The following is a 25,873-nucleotide window of genomic DNA, read 5'->3' on the forward strand; positions in this document are numbered from 1 at the left end:
TGAGGGGGGGGTCTGGATAGATCAACTGGAGAAAAACTGTTCCCATTTTTAGAAGGGTCAAGAAATCAGAGGATGTGAATTTAAAATGATTGGCGAAAGAAGTAAAGGCGACATGAGAAAATAACTTTTTAATAGTGAGTGGTTAGGAACTGGAATGCACGGCCTGAAATGGCATCGGAGGCAGATTCAGTTATGGCTTTCAAAAGGGAATTGGATAATTTGTCCAAAGAGGAAATAATTGCAAGGCTGCAGGGAAGAACTTGAGAGTGGGACTAGCTAAATTGTGCTTGCAGAAAGCTGCTATGGACTTCTTATGTGCTGCAATCATTCAATGATTCTATTCATTGCTATAGTTGTCCATCCATTGCGTTAACCTGATCAGTGAGAAGGAAGTGATGCCCATTTTAAACAGTACATATTTTCAAGATCAGAGTTTTAGAAATAAAAGTACTTGGGTGGTGATTTAAGGGCATGTAGACTGCAAAAGGCTATTAAGTCCATCCGATTCATTCTTTCTCACGTATTGGTCGTCTCTTATGTTTGCAGAGAGAAGTGATTATGCACAAAAAACATTTCTAAACATTCCTCCAGATAATATTCCAACTTCAAGGACTAATATGCTCCTTAAAATGTTAAATCTTTTGGTGTCTAAATTTATCTTTTATAATCTGCATTTAGTTCAACTTGTAGCTAGATAACTTTCGGACTTTGTCCAACAGGTTCTCATTGCCAACAATGGGATTGCAGCAGTCAAGTGCATGAGGTCCATACGACGCTGGTCTTATGAGATGTTCAGGAATGAGCGTGCAATACGATTTGTTGTCATGGTGACGCCAGAAGACTTGAAAGCGAACGCAGGTCAGTTATCCACAACAACATAGATTTATATGACACCTTTAACATAAAACGCCCCAAGCCACTCCATAGGAGCACTTGACACCATGCTGTCTGTTTAGCAGGCCAAGATTGGAGCAGTAACAAATGACTTGGGCTGATTTGGTGGGCAGATGTGTTGAACCATACAGATGAGATATCCAGGTTTAAATCCCAGGCTGTGCTGATTCTATAGAAGTTTTAAATGGAGCGGTTAATGGAGTTGGATAGGGGAAAGAGAAATAAAATTAAGTAGAGTTCAAAGCACAGAAATGGGTCATTTGGCCGAACAGATTTGTGTTGATGTTCCGCACAATCCTCTCCCACTTTATTTTCATCAACTCATCCTTTCTACATGTCGGCAATATCATGGGATTCTACTCGTGCCTGCTATTCTGTTCACCTCTGTTGGAGAAATGTGCATGTGTAAGTTAATGAGCTTCACTGCTTCGGCTCTTAACAAGAATGGCCAGTTGGGAAATTGATGGAGTGCCCATGCAATTATACATCTAACCAGCGTAGAGGATGGGGAGATGATTGTTGATAGGGTGGGGAGAGAGGAGTGGTCAGTCAGTTCACAATACAGTGACCAGGATGGCAGGCTACCGCCAGTCTCAGAAGTCATGCATGGTTAAGTGCTGCAAAAATGAGAAGAAACCAATCAGCATCCTTAAAGACTTGGTTATTCTTCACATTACCGTTTAGGCCACTTTCATTAACCAGTACAGTTCTTTTGGCAGCTAAACACATTGTGGTGAATTTAGATGGTGACTGTGTGCCTCTGATCTTTGAATGTTCCTTGAACATTACCGCCAATGACAATTTGTGATCTCTATGTTGCTTTTGCTTTGTTCAGAATACATCAAAATGGCAGACCACTATGTTCCTGTACCAGGAGGTCCAAATAATAATAACTACGCAAATGTTGAGCTGATACTGGACATTGCAAAGCGGATCCCAGTCCAGGTACTATTAGAAAAATGACACTCCTTGTTTTCTATAATCTTTAATAGACCTTTCTTGTTTTCTAACTCATAGTCTTTCCCCTTTAAAAGGGTTTGAATGTTTAATCCCTTCTGCTGTACTTTTTAACGTTATAATCAATAGAGAGATGGTTCTGTTTAGAATTATTTTCAACTTCACTTGCAATTCCATTTTTTTTCTTCCCCACCTTTAACTGGGTGGCAGGGTTCGACAATGCCATATAAGCTGATCTGATGGGGGCGGGGGTTGCAGGTTCTGCCAGGTAGTACTAACGTACCTGAGATGATGGGTTAGTGACCCTGCTGTAAACTGGCAAACTTGTAGTAAGGTTAGCTGTAAGTGGATGTTATTCAAGACTGTAGGTCTGTTATTAGGTTTCTCCCTGCATTTTGCTTTATAAGTATAGTCAATGGCACAAAAAGAATGCATATAGATATGTGTGTTATCTCTTCCATTTTCAGGCGGTCTGGGCAGGCTGGGGCCATGCCTCTGAAAATCCCAAACTGCCGGAACTTCTTCACAAACATTGCATTGCTTTCATGGGTAAGAAATGTTTGTTCTAACCAAGTAGAGCTCTCTTAGCCTCTGATTACATCATCTGTTAAGGGACGTTGCACTTGTATAGCACCTTTTGAGTCCTTGGGATGTCACAAGTGTTTTACACCCAATGTTATTTGCAAGCAAATACAGCTTCAAATTTGCACCAAAGTTGTTTTTGTTGAGGGTTGAAAGTTGGCAGGACAACAAAGCTCCCTGCTCTTTTTCAAGAAAGTGCCATGGTACTTTTATGTGTCCACTCAAAAAGGAGTTTGGATTAATGTGTCATCTAAAAGATGGCGCCTCCAACAGTGGAGCTCACTGTCCTTAATAAATTGGCAACGAATATTGCGTATCAGATTGGGACATGAACCTGCAAACTTCTGATTCAGAAGCAAGATGTTATTCCTTTTTTTTAGTCTTTTATTCTTTCCTTGGTATTTAATACTAACATTACCCCACCCTTTAGGTGGAATTTTCTGTTGTTTGCAGAGTGCTGGCTGAGGCCAGAAGACCGGTATGCAGCTTGCATGCTGCATAGCCGACTTTTCTCAGCACATTTTGCAAAGCTTTGTGCAGGAGAATTCTCCCAGCTTCACCCACACCATAATGCTGGTGGGGTGGGGCCTATTGGAACTGGCAACATGGTGAACATGGGTGCAAAATTGAGGCATTTGACTTGTGTTCCTTGACATCTTTGTCACTTAATCTCCCCTGTTCTCTAACCTATCCCCCAACCTTGTACTTTGCAATACCTGCCTCTCCGCCCCCCTCTACAGCATAAATCCCAACACATTTCTACCCCTGTCCAGTTCCAAAGAAAAGTCCTATTGGACTTGAAATGTTAAGTTTGTTTCTCTCTCAATAGATGCTGCCAGACCTGCTTGAGTTTTTTCAGCATTTTCCATTATTATTTCAGATTGCCAGTATCTGCAGTATTCTGGTTTTATTGTACAAGAGTGGTACAACTGCCATTTGTGGCTCAGTTGACACCATTCTGACCTGAGTCTCAAGGTTCTGGGTTCCAGTCCCATATCAGGACTTGAACACAAAAATCAATGCTGACACTCAGTGCAGTAATGTTGGAGGTGCCTTCTTTCAGATGAGATGTTAAATGGAAGTCCCATCTGCCTGCTCAAGTGGATGTAAAAGACCCCATGACACTACTTTGAAGAAGAGCCAGGGAATTTATCCCCAGAATTCTGACTAATATTAATCCCTCAATCGGCATCACAGAAACAGCTTTATCTGGTTATTATCATATTGCTGTTTCTGGGAGTTTGCTGTGTGCATATTGGCTGCCATGTTTCCTACATTGTAACAGTGATGCTGAACATATGATGCTCTATGCTTCAAGAAGTGTGTCATTGGTTGTAAAATGCATTGAGACATCAAGTATTTGGAACACAAGTCTTCCTTTATATTTTAATTGCCCATACTTGATGACATGTTCTTGTGTGTTTTAGTTGCTCTTACTAGTGAGACTGTGCCCTTGTATTACTGGCACTGTCAGCACAACGTTAAATAACTGTTGTGAAGCAATAAGACATTAAGTGAATCCTAAATAAAGTCTACTTCCTGAGCTCTCGCTCTCGTAGTCTGATACACAAGACATTGCCTTTAGCTCCATCACTAGTCAACTGCGTAAAGCAAGTTTGTTATACAGTGCTCTTTATTCATACAGTACGATATTCCTTGCATTGTCCTTGGCCCCTACGTGCTCTGTATAAACTCGAGCACATCTTTCATTTGATATCAATAGACTTTCATGTGCTTTGCTGCCGTGAGGTTATCATTTGAGAAAAGGGGCTCTTTGGTGCTCTCCCTGAATCATCATCTGGTGCTGTATAATTTGAACTGAGATTTTGTTCAAAGTACTTTTTTTCTCTTCTTCAGGTCCTCCAAGTCTAGCTATGTGGGCGCTGGGTGATAAAATTGCCTCTTCAATTGTAGCACAGACTGCAGGAATCCCCACTCTTCCCTGGAGTGGCAGTGGTAAGGCAGTGATCTTGGTAAACAAACCATGTTTTCCTAACTTTAACTTCAATAGCTGTATGGGGAACCTTTTCTGTTAGTGTGAAAGATGAGGGAGCAACCAACTTCTGTGGCAAATCAATTTAAGTTTAAAGTTTAGTTATTAGTGTCACAAGTAGGCTTATATTAACACTGCAATGAAGTTACTGTGAAAATCCCCTAGTCGCCGCACTCGGGCGCCTGTTCGGGTACACTGAGGGAGAATTTAGTATGGCCAATGCACCGAACCAGCACGCCTTTCGGACTGTGGGAGGAAACCGGGGCACCGGGAGGAAACCCATGCAGACACGGAGAACGTGCAGACTCCGCACAGACAGTGACCCAAGCTGGGAATCGAACCCGGGTCCCTGGAGCTGTAAGGCAGCAGTGCTAACCCATTGTGCCGCCCCAAGATTGTCGAGCCTGCTCTATGACTGAAGCCAATGTTGAGCAATAGTTTAAGTAAGTTATATTTGTGGGTGCTAGGTACAAGTTGAGTTTCAGCTTATTTTGTGTTCGTGTGTTAAGGAACAGTTAAGAACTTTAGTTTAGCTTCCTGTTAAACAAAGATGCCTGCATGTCTATAGATTTTAGTTTCACTTTAAACTTTGCCTGCATTGTAATTAAGGGTTTATGATGTAAAACCAATTCCAGGTTTAAAACAAAAGCTGTTGTTTAGCAAGCAGACGCCCACATGAAGCATTTGCGTTCGGTTAAAACCAGGTATCTGAGAAGAAAACAGCTCTCTCAGAATCTGCCAGTACATGCAAGACAATAGGGAACAGACAGAAAGCAAGTCCCAAAAGCTAAAGAGCAGAATGTTTTGAAGAAGTTTGAAATCAAAGGACAGAAGCTGGAATCTGAACATGGTACTGTTCATTGAGGTTAAGGAAAGGGGCAGAGAGAGGGTCCCAGTTAAGGACAGAGCCACAAGTTGAAGACTTGGAGAAGTTGGCTAGCAAGAAGTAATCTTAAGGTTGGTGATACTTTACAGCCTGTGAAGCAGTGGTGTTCTGTTGGCATGGCTGGGTACCTGCGTTGAAACTGAGTCCGTGTGACAATGCAGGGCAGAGGAATGCTGAAAGGAGAGGTTGAACCCCTGGGTGTGGATCCTTGATGAAGGCATCTGAGAGAAAGCATTGTTTGGGGCATGATTCCAAGCGGAGAGCGGAGTTTGGAAACCCATCTGTGGAAGTCAGAATTCCAGTGAGACTAGTTGCCTCACAGTGTAACAAGCATCTGGGGGATTTGGTGAGAAATCCATAAAAGTTGTTTTGGGTGGCGTCTGTCACTTTGTTTCAGAGTGTGATGTATCTGACCACATTTCGCATGTTGGCTTTCATGGATTGTGCACTTACTGAGAACATTGGAGAATAAGGTAGATTTTGTAACTTGTCTTATCCTTACAATCTGCATATACCTGTAAAGGTATAGCTGTTGTGAAGGAGTAGTGTATTATTGTTGATCTTTTCATGTTTAATAAATATTTTGTTCTTTTGTTATTGTCATTTGGATTTCACAATAAATCCCCCAGACGATTGTCACACTGTGACTCTGTTCGTCCACGTCTCTAAGCAAAAAATAAAAATTAGGATCTATCGAGCCTGGTTCCGTTCTGGGACCTGACAGAGGGCTACTGGGAGTAAAGTTTGAAGACAAGGAAGTATCCAATGAATGGCATGACACTAGGAAGTTGTAAGGAACAAAGGGACCTTTGTGTGATTGTCCATAGACTTCTGAAGACGGAAGAGGATGTTAGTAGGGTGGTAAAAAAGGCATTATGGGACACTTCCCATTATCAATCAAGGCATAGATTGCAAAAGCAGGGAAGCCATGTTGCGGTTGTATAAAATTTTGAGGCCACAGCTAGAATATTGTGTGCAGTTCTGGTCGCCACATTATAGGAAGGATGTGATTGTACTGGAGGGGTTGCAGAGGAGATTCACCAGGATGCTGCATGGGATGGAACATTTTAAGTTATCAAGAGAGGGTTGCTCTTGTGGCAGCAGAGAAGGATGAAGGGAGACCTGATTGAGGTATACAAGGTTATGAAGGGCATGGACTGCGTGGATAAGGAGCAACTGTGACCCTTAGTCGAAGAGTCAGTCATGAAGGGATATAAGTTCAAGGTGAGGGGCTGGAGGTTATGGGGGGATATGATGAATAATATTTTTACCTAGAGGCTGATGATCATCTGGAATGCGCTGCCTGGGAGGGTGGTAGAGGTGGGTTGCCTCACATCCTTTAAAAAGTACCTGGATGAGATAACATTTCAAGGCTATGGGCCAAGCGCTGGTAGATGAGATTAGATGGGAGTTCATGTGTCGGTGCAGACTCGCTGGGCTGAAGGGCCTCTTCTGCACTGTATGATTCTGTGAAGCTACTCTGTGATTATAGAACATTAAATGGATCTTTTGGAACAATGCTGTAATTTTTTTCTTTGCATGGTGCTGCTGTTGGGAACTCAAAATGAACTTAATGAACGATAACTTCTGAGGATTTAGTCAAGTGACGGGATGTTCTTGCAGTTCACGGATGGGATTAAAACAAAGTTTGAAAAGAAGAATTGACAAATATTTGAGGCAAAGGGAAAGAAGAAATTTTAAAAGACTCATGTATAGACTTCTTAGAAATATCCCCAATATTATTACTTGATCAGTTGCTATCTTGAAATCTGAGAGAGATTTATTTTAAGTAAGGGATATGGGCCAAAGGCAGGTATATGGAGTTAGGCCACAGATCAGCTATGGTCTTATTGAATAGCAGCAGAACAGGCTGGATGTGCTGAATGGCCTACACCTGTTCCAATGTACTCTGAAGGTTGGAATATGTGTAAAATGTATTGATTTATAATGGAAGCCACTTGAGTTTTAAACTGATCAGTTGTCTGGTGTATCTTCCACTGCCACACCCATCTGATTTATTTTCTAGGTCATTAGGCCACATGTCTCTGAGGGGTCTGAAGCAGCCAGGGTGCTGTTCCCAAAACTGATATATTGACAGACTGTCAAGAGGGACTTGTGTGGCTGGTGCAGACTTCCTCCATAATTGCCCCCTCCATTCAGCTCCCATCTCTTATCAACGGGATGTGGATGGGAAGCTCAGTGGAGTAGGTTATCAAACATCTGCAATCACCAATTAGCCCTACATATTTTGTTCCATTTAGTTGTCATATCAGAACAAAATATGTAGGGCTAATTGGTGATTGCCGATGTTTGATAACCCACTCCACTGAGCTTCCCATCCACACCCTGCTGATAAGCAGATGGGAGCTGAATGGAGGGGGCAATTATGGAGGAAGTCTGCACCAGCCACATTTGACAGTCTGTCAATAGCTGCATTGGGAACAGCGCCCGAGCTGCTTCTGACCCCTCAGAAACACATGGCCTAATGACCTAGAAAATAAATCAAAGGGTGTGGCAAAGTGAAAGCTGTTAATGCCAGCTGATTGGAAGACTCTATTTCTCTGGTGTTCCCTACCCAGTTCCCCTCCAGCTCTGTTCTCTCTCTTCCCACCCTAACCTGTCACTGGATCCAAATGGCGTGTTTTCTGGGTATATGGAAGTGCAATTTAGTTGGCTAACTTTTGTTTTTAGGGTTGACCATTGAGTGGACAGAAACTGAACCACGGAAACTAATTGTGAGCGTTCCGGCTGAGCTGTATGAGAAAGGCTGCATTGCAGATGTGGAGAGTGGTATGAAGGTGAGGGGTGGGGTGGGGTGGTGGGAGGCAGGGAACGGTCCTTTAAATGCTCATCCACTGCCTTTGTAGTGTGCAATAATGTCACAAAGTGAAAAGGCTGGCACAGTGGCTGATGTATATAAAAACACCAAGAATGAAAAGAATAAGAACTTGCATTTGTTTAATTCTGCATCGTGCTTTCAAAGTGTGCCAACCAGTAAAATACTTTTGAAGTCCAGTCACATTTACAAGGTAAACAGGACAGCATTTTGTACACAATACAATCCCACAAACATCATAATTTCTCTGAAATCTTTTATTCCCGCCTGAACCCACTGATGAGAATTGGAGGAGGCGGTGTGTAGATTCTGTCCCTGACACCATGACTCAAAAGGCCTAGAAAGGTTGGTTTAAGTTGCAATTGCTTGCTGATTTCCAGCCTGCCTTTTTGTCATACAGCACCAGTTTCATTCAATGCTGGACATTCTCTTTGAAGATTCTAGATAAACGGCTACCATTTGGGAACACTTTATGGAGTAACAGTTACTCCCTGAGAGAACATACAAAAATACAAAGCAGGAGCAGGCCATTAAAACCTTCTCCACCATTCAGTAAGATCACATCCGATCTAATTGTGGCCGCAGTTCCACATTCCTGCTAACCCCCGAATATCCTTTGACTCCTTTGTAAGTCAAGAACCTATCTATTTCTGTCTTAAAATGAATTCAATGACCCCCACCTCCACTGCTCTGTGGGGAACACCAAAGGCTAATCCTCAACTTCATCTTAATTGGGTGACCCATTATTTTTAAACTGTGTCCCCTATAGTTCTAGTCTCTAGCACAAGAGAAACCTTTCAGCATCCACCTAGTTAAGTCCCCTCAGGATCTTCTATGTCTGAATAAAGTTCCCTGTCATTCATCTAAACTCGAATGGATATAAGATCCAACCAGTTCAACCTTCCCTCATAAGATTCACCTTCCCACCCCACCCTATGTATCCATCAAAGGAACCTTCTCAGAATTGCTTCTACTGCATTCATATCCTTTAAGGAGACCAAAGCTGTACTCCAGATGTGGTCTCGCTAACTCAGTACGACTTTAGCAAAAACTCCCTACATTCATAAATCCCATTCCATTTGCAATAAATGACAACATTCCATTTGTGTTTGCTGTACCTGGACGTTAACTTTAATGAACCATGTACCAGGACCAAGATCCCTCTGCACCTCTAGTTCTAGTAATCCCTCTCTATTTAAATAACAACATACTGTTTTTCTATTCTTCATGCCAACATGAACAAGTTCACATTTTCCCACATTGTACTCAATAGACTCAAAACAGACAGAGCAGCTGCTGTCTGACTGGGCGACTCAGATCTGTGATACTGAAACCTTTATTCTGCTACACTTTTCACTCCCTGGACCATAGTCAGGTAATCTGCTGCCAGGTCTTTGCCAGAGCCATCCTGGACCAGTCACAGCAGAGCTCCAAAGCAGTCTGGAAATGCCTGTCCCTCTTTCCAACACCTCTCCACTGTGATGAAAATACTTTATAATTGGGGTTGATTTGAGGAGATCCTTCCATTTCTAAAGCAGCAGCACCTTCATGTGGCTTTTCGGTGCTGTCTCACCAATCTGCCCCTCCCTATAACGGATGCTGAAGATAAACCCATACTATGTGGGGTCCTGTTTATTGAATTTAAATTTCCTGACCTGTCCCCAGAACCTTCAATATAAACATCACTTTCCACAAAGCAATTCTCAGATTTCCACTCCAAGTGAAATCCTGAGTATTTGGGTCTGAAATGTCTTCCAACAGTGATTCATTTGACCAGTTGCTGGACTACACAGAACTCCATGCTTAGTACTAGATTGGCACTGGGAATCGAGCAAATGTACCTCCTCCTGTTCCTAGTTTTACCAACAATTACTTCATTAGGTTTAAATTTGTATGGAATGTATTTGGTGGCTGTTGATTGGTATGTTTCATAGGATATTATCTTTAATCTTTGTATGTTTTATTGCATGTGTCAGGCTGCAGAAGATATCGGCTACCCAGTGATGATCAAAGCCTCTGAAGGAGGAGGTGGGAAAGGGATAAGAAAAGTGAATGCCGCTGAGGATTTTCCAAACCTTTTCAGACAGGTGGGTCATTCAGATGTTGCAGCATGATAAACATATAAAAGATGAAATAATTTGCCTGTTGAATAATACTTAATAGTAATATGGGTCCTGACTCCCATTATCTGTGGTGTCTTGAAGGTGCCGGTGCAGCGCCAGCTTAAAAAGATGCATTTACTGTTGTGCTGCTGAGTGCACAGATACCAAACAGTGACAGAGGGACAGGTCTCCTTAAAATTGATGTTTTTTTTGTGATCATGCAAGCTATTCTGTTTCATTGAATATCCAAACCCACTTTTGTGGGTCACTTTGGAATTTACTTTGTTCTGGTACTGTACTGGTTAATGCATTCCTGTAAAATTCCAGGCCAAGATTTTGTCAACAGTGTTTCATTCCTGACGTTGTAACTGGAACTGTGCACCGTTTCTATTTTATTTTTGCTGCTTCCCACATGATTATGATTAAAATTCTAAGTGCCAATGGCCTGTATGCAAAACATATTATATTTAGTGACAGGAGAAGCTTTTCATTGGTGCAACCTACCGTCAGCTGTCAAAGCTGCATCTACGTTCAGCCAATTAAAGGGACTCCGGGTCAAACAGGGAGGCTCAACTTCATGGACACAGCTTTCCGACCCAACTACATTGCCATTAACACGAGACCTGAGAGCACAAGGGTGGCGTGGGTGTTGAATCAAAATTAAATTCAACTCGTAAATATTTCTCGTCACATTGGTTTCACTTTATGTGCATCATTGTTATTTGTTGAAACTAGCTTAGAAAGTAAATGTACCAGCACACTTCATAGTTGGCATGCATTGATGGTCACTTGGGTGTTAGGGACATTTCCTTGTGGAAGAACCAGTTGTTATGTTTTTTTTTTTCACCCTTTATTGAATGTTCATGTTAGTGTCCTGTGTTGTACTTGCCGCTCTTGTGGGACATGGCTGAACTTGTGGTCTCAGATGGTCCTCCCTCCTATGCATTGTAAAGGACATTGTCTGAGAACAATCTCAGCACTGCAGTAGGCGAATTCAGTCCTGTAAGGACTGTGCCAGCCAGCACCCTGACATAGACACGTCTGAACAGTGCTGGCACCACTTTTTAGGTTCCTCATTTTCTTACCTTGACTGACTGTGTCCCCAGGTAGGATATAATTAAGAAAAAATGACTATTTATAGCACACAAATTTATTATAATTGGGAACCTGCCCCAGCCCCAGTTAATGCTCGACACACCACTAACTTTATCTCTTCACCTCAACCTGCATTGGGGAATCAAAATTTCCCATCCTGCCTAATTAAGTCGCCCTGCATCCATATTTTGTGTCCTTGTGGGTCCTTATAATCCATCCCCTCCACTTGTATACAATTGTAACCCAGTCACTACCTATTTTTTAAAACTGCATCAAAATAGTGCACTGAAAACCATGCAGATTAATTAGCATATTGCCATGTAAGAGAAATTTTCCAGGATGTCCTTCTGTTGGGGGAGGGAGGGGGAGGGGGGGGGGGGGGGCGCGGGGGTGGTCTTGTGCTTAGCTGAACTCAACCAATACAGAGACCACAGAAGTCCGCATGTAGTTGAAGAATGAAAATAAGTTTATTGATAATGCATCAGGAGAAAAGATAGTCAGCAAGCACCAGCTACCCTTTCTGACGTAACAATACAAGTGTGAGCTTGATATACTCTTCTGAACACTTTGATTCCCCACCCAGCTTGTCACCCAAACTGGAGGTCCAATTGCAATATTACACATTATTATCTTAGCCAAAAACACTCTACCTGTCAGCAAGATTAGGAGCTCATTAGTCCACGGCACCTGAAAGTTCTTGCCTCGTTACTAGGAAACCTAACTTCGTAAATCTAGTAGATTCAAGGATATTATCACCTGCAAATTTTAATTGGTAAGGGGAGTCAACTCCCTTGCTTTGCCTATGCCCAGTCCCATTATCAGCATGAGAAACTGTACCAACCTCGTTAACCATGAGCTAATGCACTCCCGTACATTCCAAAGCCCTGATTAACTTGCAGCTGCCTGACTCAAATTGATGAGGTGAACTGCCGTCTCTTTACTCCATTGTCTCAAGAATTTGGTCCGTCTATTACTGTCTAATTCCCATCATGCTGAGCAGTTAGATCGCCTGTTGGCCGAGGTTTACAAGGAGAGAAGAATACAATTTAATTTCATAATGTTTAGTTAAATTGTGGTTATACAGACAATACCGTTGCATATATTGTAATAGGCATATGGTGAATCCTTATTTTGTATATCAGGCATCTTGTAATCTTTAGCTTAACCTAGTGCACTTATTATAATTTTTAATGAGTGGCTTTATACTATAAGTTTTATATTTCCTTCCTTCATGCCAGAAGGAATTAAACCTGTTTACCTTCAGGTAGCTTCTCTGGGCTGAAAAGGAGGAGGAAAATTATCAATGAAAGTTTTGAAAGTTTATTTTAACCCATGGTGTTTTCATTCCGAAACTATAATGTTTCCTGTTGCAGGTGTGATTAGGCCTGGTTGAACATGGAAGCAGCACAATTCTTAATCATCTTTCAGCCTTGGAGATATGTGCACATCAATCTGTTTATCTTGTGCAACAGAATTCCTTGTGTTGTTTTGACTAAACCTGTTTTTTTAAATAAACAGTTGCTTACTTCAGTCCAAATCCCTTGTATTTTTGTTCCCCAACACCAAGATAAATATAGAAGAGGTAGGCCCACCAATTTGATTTGTCCATAGAAGCTTAGAATCACCCCTCCCTTCTCCTACAGTGTCTAACTTCCTCTTGTATGTCTCCCTGGACCATACACCAACTATAGCTGGGAATGGAAGGGCAACCTACACACTGGTCTCCCAAAGCCACATGTAATTCAGATACCTGAGGATGGCCCAGGACTGAATCTCTTGTGCACCTCCATTACCATGTACAGATATCATTGATATGGCACAGTGAACAACTGAGCCAGTGAAATGCCTGCACCCCACAATTTTGTTGTTTTTGTTGAACAGTCACCTTCCCCAATTACTTATCCAAGGAACAATTTTGTCTTTTCTTAAGTGGTAGTTGGGAGATGCAAGGCATGGTTTCCTCTGAAGGTACCGGGGATGGTGGACATGAGTCTGTCATTTTCATTCAGTCCCTTCAGATGTACGTTTCTTGCGCAGCTCAATCAAAGGTTTAGCTTGAAACGAAAAGGACAATATCAAATTCAGTTTTGACAGAAAGGTATCTGAGCAATGATTCAAGTTCTTGTCCTCTGGAGGTGTTGTTTTCAGGAGAAGATTAGCATTTCTCTCCCTCTCTCTTTCAGGTACAAACTGAGGTCCCTGGTTCTCCAATTTTTGTGATGAGGCTCGCCAAACATGCACGCCATCTTGAAGTCCAAATCCTTGCTGATCACTACGGCAATGCAATTTCCCTATTTGGCCGTGATTGCTCAGTTCAGCGTCGACATCAAAAGATCATCGAGGAAGCCCCGGCGACAATTGCAACCTCAGCAGTGTTTGACAACATGGAGAAGGTGAGCACAGGAGGTCTTTGCTGTAATACTTGGATGTCTGTTGGATTGAATTGCCTCTCCAAAGGGATATGCAACTGAGTAACATAATACTGAAGGACTTTTAAAGCCCTGGTCCCTGACTTTGCTGGCATACTAAATTTAGTTTTCTGCAATTTCTAGGTGTTTTCTACAAGTCTCAAGTACTGCATGCTGCTTATAGGGCAAATGATGGGCTAGGGGTGGCGGCTTCCTGAGATGGGGACCAGCATAGTAATTTAGGCTCATGCACTGTGAATGATTCATACTGGTCTCCATGTGGACCTGTGGGCCCACTGGTGGTGTCATGGCCAGGCAAGTAACCTGAATGCTCAATAAAAATATTTGGCTTTCTGGATTGGCTCCCACTCTGAGGGCTAATTAAAATAGTGCTCAGGATTGAGGAGGGCCTGCATGACGCACACCAAGGGCAGATGGGTGGCTTTGTTTGCAGGTGTATGGAACGGGTGAATGCTGAAGATGCACCTAAATGGCACTTGTGCGAGACAGTTCCATGCTGCTGAGATACTCTCCTACTGACTGTGTGCAAATGAGAGCAGTCTTGGTACTGGATGGCAGTGCTTGAGTGGATCTTGACACAGCCTGTTGGTTTAGTGTGTGGCAGTTTGAGGCCATAGTATTTACAAGTTATACTGCATCATTCTAGTGACTGCAAATATAAAATTAATATACCAGCCATTTTTTGAACCTGCTGTTTCTAGACCTATATTTATGCCAGCACTGACTTAATGCCTTGAAAATTCTCTTCCTCAATCAGCATTCACTGTTCTAAGCAGAAATATTTGCAAAACCCCCAAATTTCGACCGGTGAAAATAATAAAAGATTGGTCACGTTATCCATAATTCGTTACACTTGTTTGACGATTTAAAATGATGGTTGCTGATGTGACTTTCCTTTCAGTGTAGATTTTTTTAGCTGTAGTGAATCCTTGGGGAGATAGAAAATATTGCATAAGTAATCAAAAGAAAGGTTTGCATTTGTATAGCTCCTTTCATGACCTTGAGCATCTCCATGTGCTTTACAGTCAATCAATACTTTTGAATGCAATCACTGTTGTGATGTAAGAATTGTCTTCTACATAATGCCATAGAATCTTTAAGATCCACATGAGAGGGCAGACCAGGTATCGGTTTACCATCACATCAGAAAGACGGCTCCTCTGACCATGCAGCAGTCCCTCAGTAGTGCACAGGGATGTCATTCTGGATTTTGAGCTCAGGTCTCTGGAATGGGACTTGAATCCAGAATCTTTTTGACTCTGGTGTGAATGCTAGCAACACTGACTTTCTATTCCTGCTATTAACTTTGACAGAGATTTACATTATCTGACCTTGCCCTCTGTAACTCGATAGATTCACTTTGGTACTGACAAGACTTTAGCTAAGGCGAAAGCAGAACCTTAGGATAGTAAATTTTAAAAGAAGTGTACTTTTCAAAGAAAATATGTATACTTCTAAAAACATGCTGCGATTTTCAGAACTTTAGTACCCTGTCCCAGAGAGCACTTTCCAAGCCTCTAGTCGAACTTATAAGCAACAAGATGGCACTCGAACCCAGTTTTAGCCCTTGAATTAACATAACCTCATCTCGAATTTGGTCATTTGTTTCTGGGTTAATTTTATTGGATTTAGCCATTTGAGTACAATGCTCCATGGAGCAGAACAATGAGACTGTTCATGATCTTTCATTTATCTGAATTTATACAAATCTTTCTTCCTTGTCTTGACACCTACCTCAGAGGTGCAAGGGCAAAAATGGAGATTTGTGCCCAGTGGTATCTTTTTCCACAGACAAAGCTTATAGCAGCAAATTAATATTTTAAACTTCAAACCTTAGAATATTACCCAGCCTTGATAACTACTTGATTAATTACTCATTCTTCAATTATGCACAGAGGGTTGCTAATTATATCATCTATTTTTGCCTGGTTACTGATTATACTGTAATTCTTGATTAAAACATGAATGATTCTAAAGTACAGGATATAAAATGGCTTCTTCAGCCCAGTGTTAGAAGAAAATGATGTCTTGACCTTGTTAGCTTGCTGCAGTGATTATAATGTGAAGACTCCCTAAAAATGGCCGAGTTAGACTAAAATCTACTGCCAAGGTCTACTTACACTGCCAGTACACTGTCAATATAATGGTTGCCTTGACATCGTTTTAACTGTAATCAGAAAGTATTTGCACTAAAGTTGATTAGATGTATTTGCATGCGGTATCAAAATGGATCAGGAAATTTAATTCATCCCATACCATGTATGACTAATAAATAAGTGTTCAGCTGACAATCTTTCTTTCAGTATTAAGTTGAAGGATGTAAAGTGAAAAAACAATGTAAGCTACGCCAGTACCACTGTAGTCAGGATCCAAGTTGTCCAGACTTGCTTGTCTACTTGCGGCTTTGGTTTCCTCTGAAAGAGTAATCATGGGGTTCGTAAAAAGCATTGCATCCTTGACATCATTGATGCTTACAAACTAGAGATATGAAAAGTATTTTGAATTTTTCTCAATCCTTATTGTAACACTTATGCATTTGTCAAAAATAATGATTACACTTTATTCTGTTTTAACTCCTTGTCAGGACATCAAAGCCATAACACTCATTCCTTCTCTTGATGTTCGCTTGTTAATAAGTCTACAACTTTGTAGAACTTCAGTTTGGAGTTTTATCACATAATTGCACTTAGTTCATCACTTCCTCTCTTCCCTACAATTTTGGTAACTTTACTACAGACCTTGACCACACATCCCGGTCTATCATAAAAAAATCATTCCTATAGAGCGTATCACAGGTTGTTCACGGGACATGAAATTGTTTTAATTCCATTCCCTGTTGTGTATCGTCGCTCATTGGCAAACCAGTTACTCTTTACTCTGCTAACCTGCTAATTGTGGAAGTTGTGTTTTCCAGTGTGCAGTGAAGCTGGCAAAAATGGTGGGCTATGCAAGTGCAGGAACGGTGGAGTATCTGTACAGCCAGGATGGAAGCTTTTACTTCCTGGAGTTAAACCCCAGGCTTCAAGTGGAACATCCATGTACTGAAATGGTTGCGGATGTAAACTTGCCTTCTGCGCAGTTGCAGGTGAGTTATGTGCACTAGTCACATTGGTTTAGGATTGTTACATACTATCAGTTACATTAGGAATTTCTCTCTCTCTTTCATCCCGTTCTCTCTCAAAACAAGTTGTGCTAAATTTGCTTGACTGATTCACATGTTTGTGCTCCTTCATTCTCCCTCAGATTGCGATGGGAATCCCTCTGCACAGAATCAAGGACGTTCGGATGCTGTATGGAGTTGCCCCATGGGGAGACTCGCCAATTGATTTTGAAAATTCAGCGACCGCTCCTTGCCCACGAGGTCATGTGATAGCTGCTCGTATCACCAGCGAGAATCCAGATGAGGTAAAATGAAATGTTAAATTTTGCAATCTTCTGGAACGTTCCAAAATTTGTCATCAGTTTCTGTTATTTAGCTCCTACCTTCCTTGCAGTTTCCCATGCGGTTCCTGACTTTCACATGTACCCATTAGAGACTTTTCAAGAAGTGCAAGTCATTTATCTCTTGATTAGCAAGTGCAGTCTGTGATTGATAATAACCAATGTATCAGGATAAAATCCTTCCGGCCTGTTTTAGTTCTTCCCTTATTTTTCCACCACTCTCTCATTCCTTTGTGGATAGATACTGTACTACTGATCTGTCTGAGATGGTAAACTCATGGTGGCTGGCTTGGAATAATTTTGTTTTGGTTGGTGTTGTGGCTGTACAGCAAACCAGTACTGTAATTGCTATCATACCAGACACACTTTTTGGACTTGCTTGTGTTGTAGACTGTTGCAACAGCTGTTCAATATGATGTTGTCTTTTTCATTTTTATTTTCCCCATCATTGCTGTGACCAGGCTGAGATATGAATGCATGTTGCCCTTTCTTTTAATTTTTCCTATTTTAACCAGCGCAATGTACAAATGTCCATCTTTCAATTGCAAATGTACAGATTGCTGAACACTGTGTAAACTGTTCTGTGCCACTATATAATATTTCAATAAACTCTGCTTACTTTGTTCCAAGCCAAGAGTTCCTACATTAATATCAGGTTCATGGATGTTTAAATAATACTGACCGCTTCAAAAATGCTTGAACATTTAAAAACAAAACAGTGACTCAAATTGATTTTGTAATAAGCCATGTAATGTATAAATGCATGCATTGGAGTCAGAGTGTAATGTATTTGTGCATCCCACTGCGGCTGAGTGACTTACATTTTCAGGTGTTCTTTTACTCTGACAGGGATTCAAGCCGAGCTCTGGTACTGTGCAGGAGCTGAACTTCCGCAGCAATAAAAATGTCTGGGGTTACTTCAGCGTGGCAGCAGCGGGAGGCCTCCATGAGTTTGCGGACTCTCAGTTTGGACACTGCTTCTCTTGGGGGGAAAACAGAGAAGAAGCCATCTCGTTAGTACTTTGCTAAAATCTTTTGGTCAATGTACAAAATTGTGTCTGAGAGTCGCCCTCTGTGAGGTCTTGTCCAATCTTTAAGAACTTTCATGATGATTTCCATTCTTCAGCAGTCTGGATTTACTTCCCTGTTTCTGGGAGGGTCAGTAGCTGGGTAGCCTACTTCCTGATCTCTCCTAATGCCTCACTGATAGCAGGGAGTAAATGGCTGCCATAATTGAACTGCCGCAACTGATTTTTCTCCATTTTTCTCTGTACACACCTGCCGTGATCACCACATCCCAGCTGGGAGGTGTGCAGTTTGGGAAGCAAACACCATGGGTGCCCAAAATTGCTAGCTCTGTGGTTTGGATCTTTAGTGCTCCACTCATTTAATTACTTCTAAATTCCTTTAATCTTTTTATCTGTGTTAAACATTTAAAAGCTCAACAAAGACAAAGTAAGGAAATTGTGTTTGTAAAATACTTTGTGTGTTTAGGCTGACACGCATGCTTCGCATGCAGTTAATTACTTTTAGTTTTGAAGTTGCTTTTGCCTGCAGATAAATTTGACAGTCATTTTGCTTTCCTACAACTGAGATATATAATTAAGAGAATCGACTCATGGCGTTGGTTGAGGGACCATGGTACAAGGAGATCTACCTGCTTTTCAAAGGGTGCCACACAATCATTGCAGTCACTTAAGTAGATGTCTTGCAGGTTTAGCATCTCATTTGACAGATTGCACCTCTGACAATGTGGCATTCCATTGGTAATGCAGAGATTATTCACCCAGGTTCCCAGAATGTGGCTGAAACCATGACCAAGACCGGGTCTTGTCAATTTGACATTTAAATAAGTGAGTGGGAAAGTATGATGGGGTTAGAGAGAGAGATGAAATTGAAAAAGGAAGCATATATAGCTTTAAGACTCTAAGGTCAGCAAGGATGAACTAACTGCTCTTTTTGTCCTGCTCCAAAGTTGGTCATAACAGATTTTGAATTTTACAAGGGTGGTGATATTGCCAATTCAGTATAAATATTTAATTGCGTATAGCTTGGTGCAAGAAATGAGCCAGCCAGGTTCCTTAAATTAACAAAGTTTACTGGTAAAGCCCACGCAGGTGAAGTTGAAGGAATTATTCACAAAAAGGTTTCAAATATATAAAAATGTCCAAATACACACACACATACACACACACACACACACACACACACACACACACACACACACACACACACACACACATATATATATATATACTCTGTTTTTAGCAGTGAGGTGTTCTAATGGGCTTTTCAAACAGGGATGTGGAGATGGGCTAATAGGCTTTTCAAACAGCACAGCTTTGACCAGGGGAGTTTTGGATGAAAGAGGAATGGGATTATCCTGTTACCCCTGTGGCAATATCTATTTGATTGATTATCAAAATCCATATTTCTTTTTAACCCAAAAGCTGGTCTAGTGATCTCTGAAATCCATAGCCTCCATTAAAAATAGCTTGTGTCCTCTGCAAATGCCACCCTGTGGCTGCTGTAGCCAATGTCACTTCCTTTGCAAAAAGTGCCTTTTTCAAAAAGTTCAAGTATGTCCAGCCAATGATATTATAAAGTAATATTTCAGATAGCACATTTTGTAAAAAATGCAGTTACATGTTTTAGAAAAGCAGTTTCCATTATGAAGATATATTTTTAAATTTACTCCCATGCATGAAGTTATTTTCTTGTGGCAACTGCAGCAGCCATTTGATGTTACATAGCCTGTATGAAACTTGCAGACTGTCTCTCTGAATCGGAGAGTCCTGGAGGTTAATGAGTACCAATGAAAATAATTAGGGTTTGTGGATCTGAATAACTGCTGTATGAATTACATGGCTTGACTGATGCTTGAAGTCAACAGTCTAGAGATGACAGAGTAGAGCTCTCACTACATGTGTGTTGGGTTTGGTTGGATATGAATTCTGAGAGTGCATTGTTTTTCCTACTCTTCTTTGACTGAATTCTGTAGCCACTACCAAGTTAGACACAGTCAAAAAAAAAATTTCATTTTGTTCCATGATGGTGTTTTCTTCTCTGGTGGCAACTTTTTCAAAAACATTTTGCTTCTGATTCTGCAGAAACATGGTGGTGGCATTGAAGGAACTATCGATTCGTGGCGATTTCAGAACAACTGTGGAATACCTCATCAGGTTACTGGAAACTGAAAGCTTCCAGCAGAACAGCATTGATACTGGCTGGCTGGATCGGCTCATTGCAGAGAAAGTTCAGGTATTGCAACTTGGCGAGTTGGAGGACTTGCGCACCTATTCCAACAGAAAGCAGTGAAAGCTGGGGATGGAATTCAGCTTTAGTGGGAGCACAAAATAGGTGGCGGAGGAGTGGGAACCAACCTTCTGTTTTACACTGTCTGAGTTGAGCTGAGAGGAGAATATCACAAGTGGCCTTGTGTTCCTGCTGCTGAAGGATTAATAGCTAGGATTAATCTGCATTAGGATTCTCTCTCTCTCTCTCTCTTCTCTTCCCTCCCCTCCCCTTCTCTCTCCCCTCCCCCCCGCCACCGCCACCACCACCCAGTAAGTACATCCTGTTGATACCCAACTTGATGATAGTCAGTCGTGCTTTGACTTTCACTCTCCCAGGTGTAAGCCAAAGTGATGATGACTGCCATTTGTTTTTATCTGCCCCAGGTCGAGAGTTTTTGGAACTCATTGCCATAATGACTCTGTCCCCACAGCGCTCTATGTATATTTAAGGCTGAGACAGATAGATTTTTGAGTAAGAGAGTCAAAGGTTACAGGGAAAGGGGCAGTAAAGTAGATGTGAGGAATGTTGGGTCAACCATGATACTGTTGAATGGAGGAGCAGGCTCGAGGGGCCGAACGGCTTTCTCCTGTTCCTATTTCTTACGGCCTTGTGATGAAAGCAAAATAAGCTGCAGGTCCCCTCCCATCCTCTTGATTACTCTCTTCCTCCTGACTAACACATTTCTAGATTTTGCTGCCTGTGTTGAGCAAATGGCTTAGCTCAGTGCTTGCTATGCCTATCAAGCAAAATCGAAGATATTGCGGCAGTGAAATTGCTAACCATTGAAATAAAATCATATCTTGGTCATTTTAAATTACTTTCTTTTCAGATGTGTTGCAGAATTCCCCCCCCTGTTGTGATGTTATTGATTCGTTGCTGTGGTATGGCCCGTGAGTGCCAGCTGTTTTCAGTTCTGTGCTGAGAAACCATTTTTCAAGTGTTAGGCACCACTGCCAAGTTTGATCTCGTTCCCTATCCAGGTCCCCACACACACGCGCTCTTTCTGACAGGAGTCACTGGATATCGATCAGCAAAAGGATCCTTAATTGAACTTTTTATTTTTCTTTTAACCTGGGGCACTGAGGGCGACAGCTATATCCCTTTTAGTGGCAGTCAACTAACTCAAAGCAAATGAAACAAATGGGCGATCAAATACTGGTTTCTGCGGCTCATTGCCCACCGGGCAGCACATTTAACCTGTTAAGCGATGGGAACAGCTAACAGCTCTTTAACATGATGATAATACCTTGGCAGTAGTTAGGATTGGACAGTATATTCTCACTTGCCTGCCTGTGCAGTTGCTGAAATGTCAATTTGTCCCCTTTAGGCTGAGAGGCCGGACACCATGCTGGGGATTGTCTGTGGAGCTCTGCATGTTGCAGATAAATCCTTTAGAAACAGTGTCTCTAATTTCCTTCACTCACTGGAAAGGTAAATTATATTGACCTTGACCTTTTAACAATCTTATCTGCACTTTGTTTTTTAATATCTCTATTCTGGATTTTTGTGTGTGAACAAGATGTTGGCATTTCAAGTGTCCTTTGTTACTGAGTCACTTCAGCACTAATTTTTATTCCTTCTTTTATCTGAGCTATTGCTCACACTGTTTACACAGTAATCCAAATGGCTGTAATGCATCACATTTTAAAAAGCTTTTGAAGGATTATATCTTGCGACATTTGGAAAACTTCCAAAATGAATGCTGCTGGAATGATTATTATAACTTGCTCGTTTTTGGGAAAGCAAGTACTTCTGCTGGAAACAATTCCACAGATATCAGTCGGCCTCCAATATCGTAACCCAGCTACCTATTCTTTGTGTTGGCCTGGACAGCAATATTAGCAAGTTGTTTGACCCCCAGATGGCATGACAACCAAGACTGATCATGTCTTAAAATCACCAGCCCTGGCCTTTTTCCCACCACAAACCATCAGGGAAGTCGAAGGGATGACTCATAAAGTGAGATGGTGAAAGTAAAAATGGCAAATTAATATATATTTCGGTTCGCACAAAGTGGGATGTGGCAGAAATTCTGGAGAAGTTCAGCAGATCAGTGAGCATCTGTGAAGGGAACAGAGGAGGTAACATAACCCCTTCAATCAAAAGTTGTGATGAAGGGTCCATACCATTAACTGCTCTGTTGTGCTCACTCCTGTTAGCTCACTTGAGTCCGCTTCCATTTCAGACATCCAACATCTGCATTTGTTTTGTGTTACCTAGAATGTAACAGTGCTGAGAGAGTTGGATATTGACAGTTAAGTCAATATCCAACTCTTTGAGTGGGCTGGTGGATGGTGATTTAACCTCAGGTCACTGCTAATCCTCCAGGAATTGTAGGCCAGTCTCCAGGACACTGCTGTGTGCAATCCTAGAGATAAATCATTTATAAAAAAAAAAGATTTTTGAACATTTTTCTTTACTAGATATAAAAATATGAAAAGTAAAGGTTGTTTGGTTGACAGTTAAGCATCACCTAACTGGGCAATGCATCTTTTGCTTTCCAATTGGCAAAGGAAAGTAGTACATCACAAGGATGGATGTATTGACCAAAGAATGCTGGAGCCTGGGGGAAAATCATGTATTGAAACTTCCAAGAATACATTTAATCACGGTTGGCAATCCTAGCCATCGCACTAATTATTTGACTGCTTATTTATTCTCAGGGGCCAAGTTTTACCAGCTCATACATTCCTGAACACAGTGGATGGGGAACTCATCTATGAAGGGGTGAAATATGTGCTACAGGTAAAGTCCTAAATGTTGAAAATTCACTTCTAAACCCTTTGGTGGCATAATTTCTGATTTTGGTTATCTTTGCATGCAAGATGGGAAAGGTTTCCTCTGGTCACTGCATGTGTATAGTAATTTATTTTATTTCAAACACCTGTATAATTATGTTGTCAATGTATGAAATCTTGCACAACAAAAACCGAAAAGACTCTCTTACAAAGAGTCATCCAGTCTTGAAACATTAGCATCTGTGGAGAGAGAACAGAGCTAGCATTTCAAGGCTGGATGACTCTTTGTAAGAGCTCTGACAAAGAGTCATCCCAGCCTTGAAATGTTAGCTCTGTTCTCTCTCCACAGATGCTATCAGACATGCTGAGATTTTCCAGCATTTTCTGTTTTTGTTTCAGATTCTGGCTTCCGCAATAATTTGCTTTTATCTTGGTATGAAATCTTGCAACTGTGTTAGTTGTGTTGGAAATGTTGAGGGAGCAGGGTGGTTCAAAAGGTTAAAGGTGGGTCTTTCACCTCTGGCTTTTAAAGTCTTTTCCGTCTGTTGGTTGAAAGGGCCCGTTGTGTAATTTGGGCAGTCCCAACTGGATAATACCATTTTGAAGAAAATTGTAGCACTTAAGTGTTGTTCCAAGGTTGGAGCTGAAGAATGTTATTGGAACAGAGAGAGGGACAAAAACATGCATTTGTGTAGCACCTGTTTTGACCTCCGAACATTCCAAGGTACTTTACAGATATTGAAGGACTTGTGATTATTTGCTGTTTTAATGTAAGAAACACGATGATCAGTTTGTGGACATCAATGTGAAGCCGAGAGATAATCTCTTTCAGTGATGTGGGTTGAGGGATAAATGTTTGTTTTGGGGAGAGCTCTCCTCTTCTGAGAAATAATGAGGCCTTTTACATCCACGTGACAGGTCAAACATGGGCCTCAGTTTAATGTTTCATTTGTAAAGAGGGTGAGTTTTACTCCATATCTATTGCTACGATACCTCACCTGGAAGTGCTTGTTGGAAGCAGGAGTTTGTTGAGGAGTCCAGGACTTGGGGACCTAGCTTAGAAATTAGAACCTAGCTTGTCATGAGTGACGTTGGGGACATGTTCCGACGCAAAGGGCCATGGAAGTTTGGAGCTCTCGTCCGCGGATGACAATTCTTGCCAGATTAATTGTATACTTTTAATCTGGCATTGATAGATTTTTGTTAACCGAAGGTATGATTTGGTGGCCATTACAGAAACTGGTTGCAGGATGGTCACGACTGGGAGTTGAATATCCAGGGGTATCAAACTGTTCGGAGGGACTGACAGGAAGGTAAGGGAGGTGGTGTAGCTCTGATATTTAAGGATGATATCAGGGCGGTAGTGAGAGATGATATAGGTTCTATGGAAAAAAAGGTTGAATCCATTTGGGTGGAAATTAGAAATAGTAAGGAGAAAAGGTCACTGATAGGCGTAGTCTATAGGCCACCAAATAATATCATCATGGGGGGGGGCAGCAGCCTTGAGGAGGAGTTCATAGAATGTATCCGCGATAGCTTCCTTGAACAGTATGTAATGGAACCGACAAGGGAGCAAGCTATCCTAGATCTGGTCCTGTGTAATGAGACGGGAATAATTAATGATCTTGCAGTTAGGGATCCACTTGGAAGAAGCGATCACAGTATGGTTGAATTTAAAATACAGATGGAGCGTGAGAAGGTAAAATCCAATACCAGTGTCTTGTGCTTAAACAAAGGAGGCTATAAAGGGATGAGGGAGGAGTTAGCTAAGGTAGACTGGGAGCAAAAACTTTATGGTGGGACAATTGAGGAACAGTGGAGGACTTTCAAAGCGATCTTTCACAGTGCTCAGCAAAAGTATATACCAGTGATGATAAAGGACTGTAGAAAAAGAGATAATCCACCACGGATATCTAAGGAAATAAAGGAGGGTATCAAATTGAAAGAAAATGCATACAAAGTGGCAAAGATTAGTGGAAACCTAGAGGATTGGGAAATCTTTAAAGGTCAGCAGAAAGCCACGAAAAAAGCTATAAAGAAAGGCAAAATGGATTATGAGAGTAAACTAGCTCAGAATATAAAAACGGATAGCAAAGGTTTCTACAAATATTTAAAATGAAAAAGAGTGGCGAAAGTAAACATTGGTCCTTTAGAGGACGAGAAGGGTGATGTAATTAACTGGAAATGAGAAAATGGCTGAGGCATTGAACAGGTATTTTGTGTCAGTCTTCACAGTGGAAGACACAAATAACATGCCAAAAATTGATGACAGGAAGACTATAGCAGGTGAGAACCTAGAAACTATCATTATCATGAAAGAGGTAGTGTTGGGCAAGTTAATGGGGCTAAAGGTAGACGGGTCTCCTGGTCCTGATGAAATGCATTCTAGGGTACCAAAAGAGATGGGGGGAGAAATAGCAAATGCACTAGTGGTAATTTACCAAAATTGGCTGGACTCTGGGGTGGTTCCCGCAGATTGGAAAACAGCACTGTTTAAAAAAGGAGGTAGACAAAAGGCAGGTAACTATAGGCCGGTTAGCTTAACTTCTGTGGTAGGGAAAATGCCTGAATCTATCATCAAGGAAGAAATAGCGAGACATCTGGATATAAATTGTCCCATTGG

At 41.5% G+C, this 25,873-nt stretch overlaps 1 protein-coding gene across 1 annotated transcript in view; it reads left to right on the forward strand.

The window, feature by feature from the left end:
- acaca (acetyl-CoA carboxylase alpha) overlaps positions 1 to 25,873 on the forward strand; it is a 267,266-nt gene that overhangs the window by 18,951 nt on the left and 222,442 nt on the right. The window contains exons 4-16 of the mRNA XM_078224912.1: positions 720 to 858; positions 1,730 to 1,839; positions 2,319 to 2,400; positions 4,291 to 4,389; positions 8,004 to 8,110; positions 10,125 to 10,235; positions 13,529 to 13,738; positions 16,689 to 16,859; positions 17,018 to 17,179; positions 18,065 to 18,228; positions 20,326 to 20,476; positions 21,840 to 21,943; positions 23,176 to 23,257. Of these exons, the coding sequence (XP_078081038.1) occupies positions 720 to 858; positions 1,730 to 1,839; positions 2,319 to 2,400; positions 4,291 to 4,389; positions 8,004 to 8,110; positions 10,125 to 10,235; positions 13,529 to 13,738; positions 16,689 to 16,859; positions 17,018 to 17,179; positions 18,065 to 18,228; positions 20,326 to 20,476; positions 21,840 to 21,943; positions 23,176 to 23,257 (1,692 nt within the window). The remainder of the gene's footprint in view (positions 1 to 719; positions 859 to 1,729; positions 1,840 to 2,318; positions 2,401 to 4,290; positions 4,390 to 8,003; positions 8,111 to 10,124; positions 10,236 to 13,528; positions 13,739 to 16,688; positions 16,860 to 17,017; positions 17,180 to 18,064; positions 18,229 to 20,325; positions 20,477 to 21,839; positions 21,944 to 23,175; positions 23,258 to 25,873) is intronic.

This window comes from Mustelus asterias, chromosome 12, assembly GCF_964213995.1.
Source record: "Mustelus asterias chromosome 12, sMusAst1.hap1.1, whole genome shotgun sequence".
In the NCBI taxonomy this organism is placed as follows: Eukaryota; Metazoa; Chordata; class Chondrichthyes; order Carcharhiniformes; family Triakidae; genus Mustelus; species Mustelus asterias.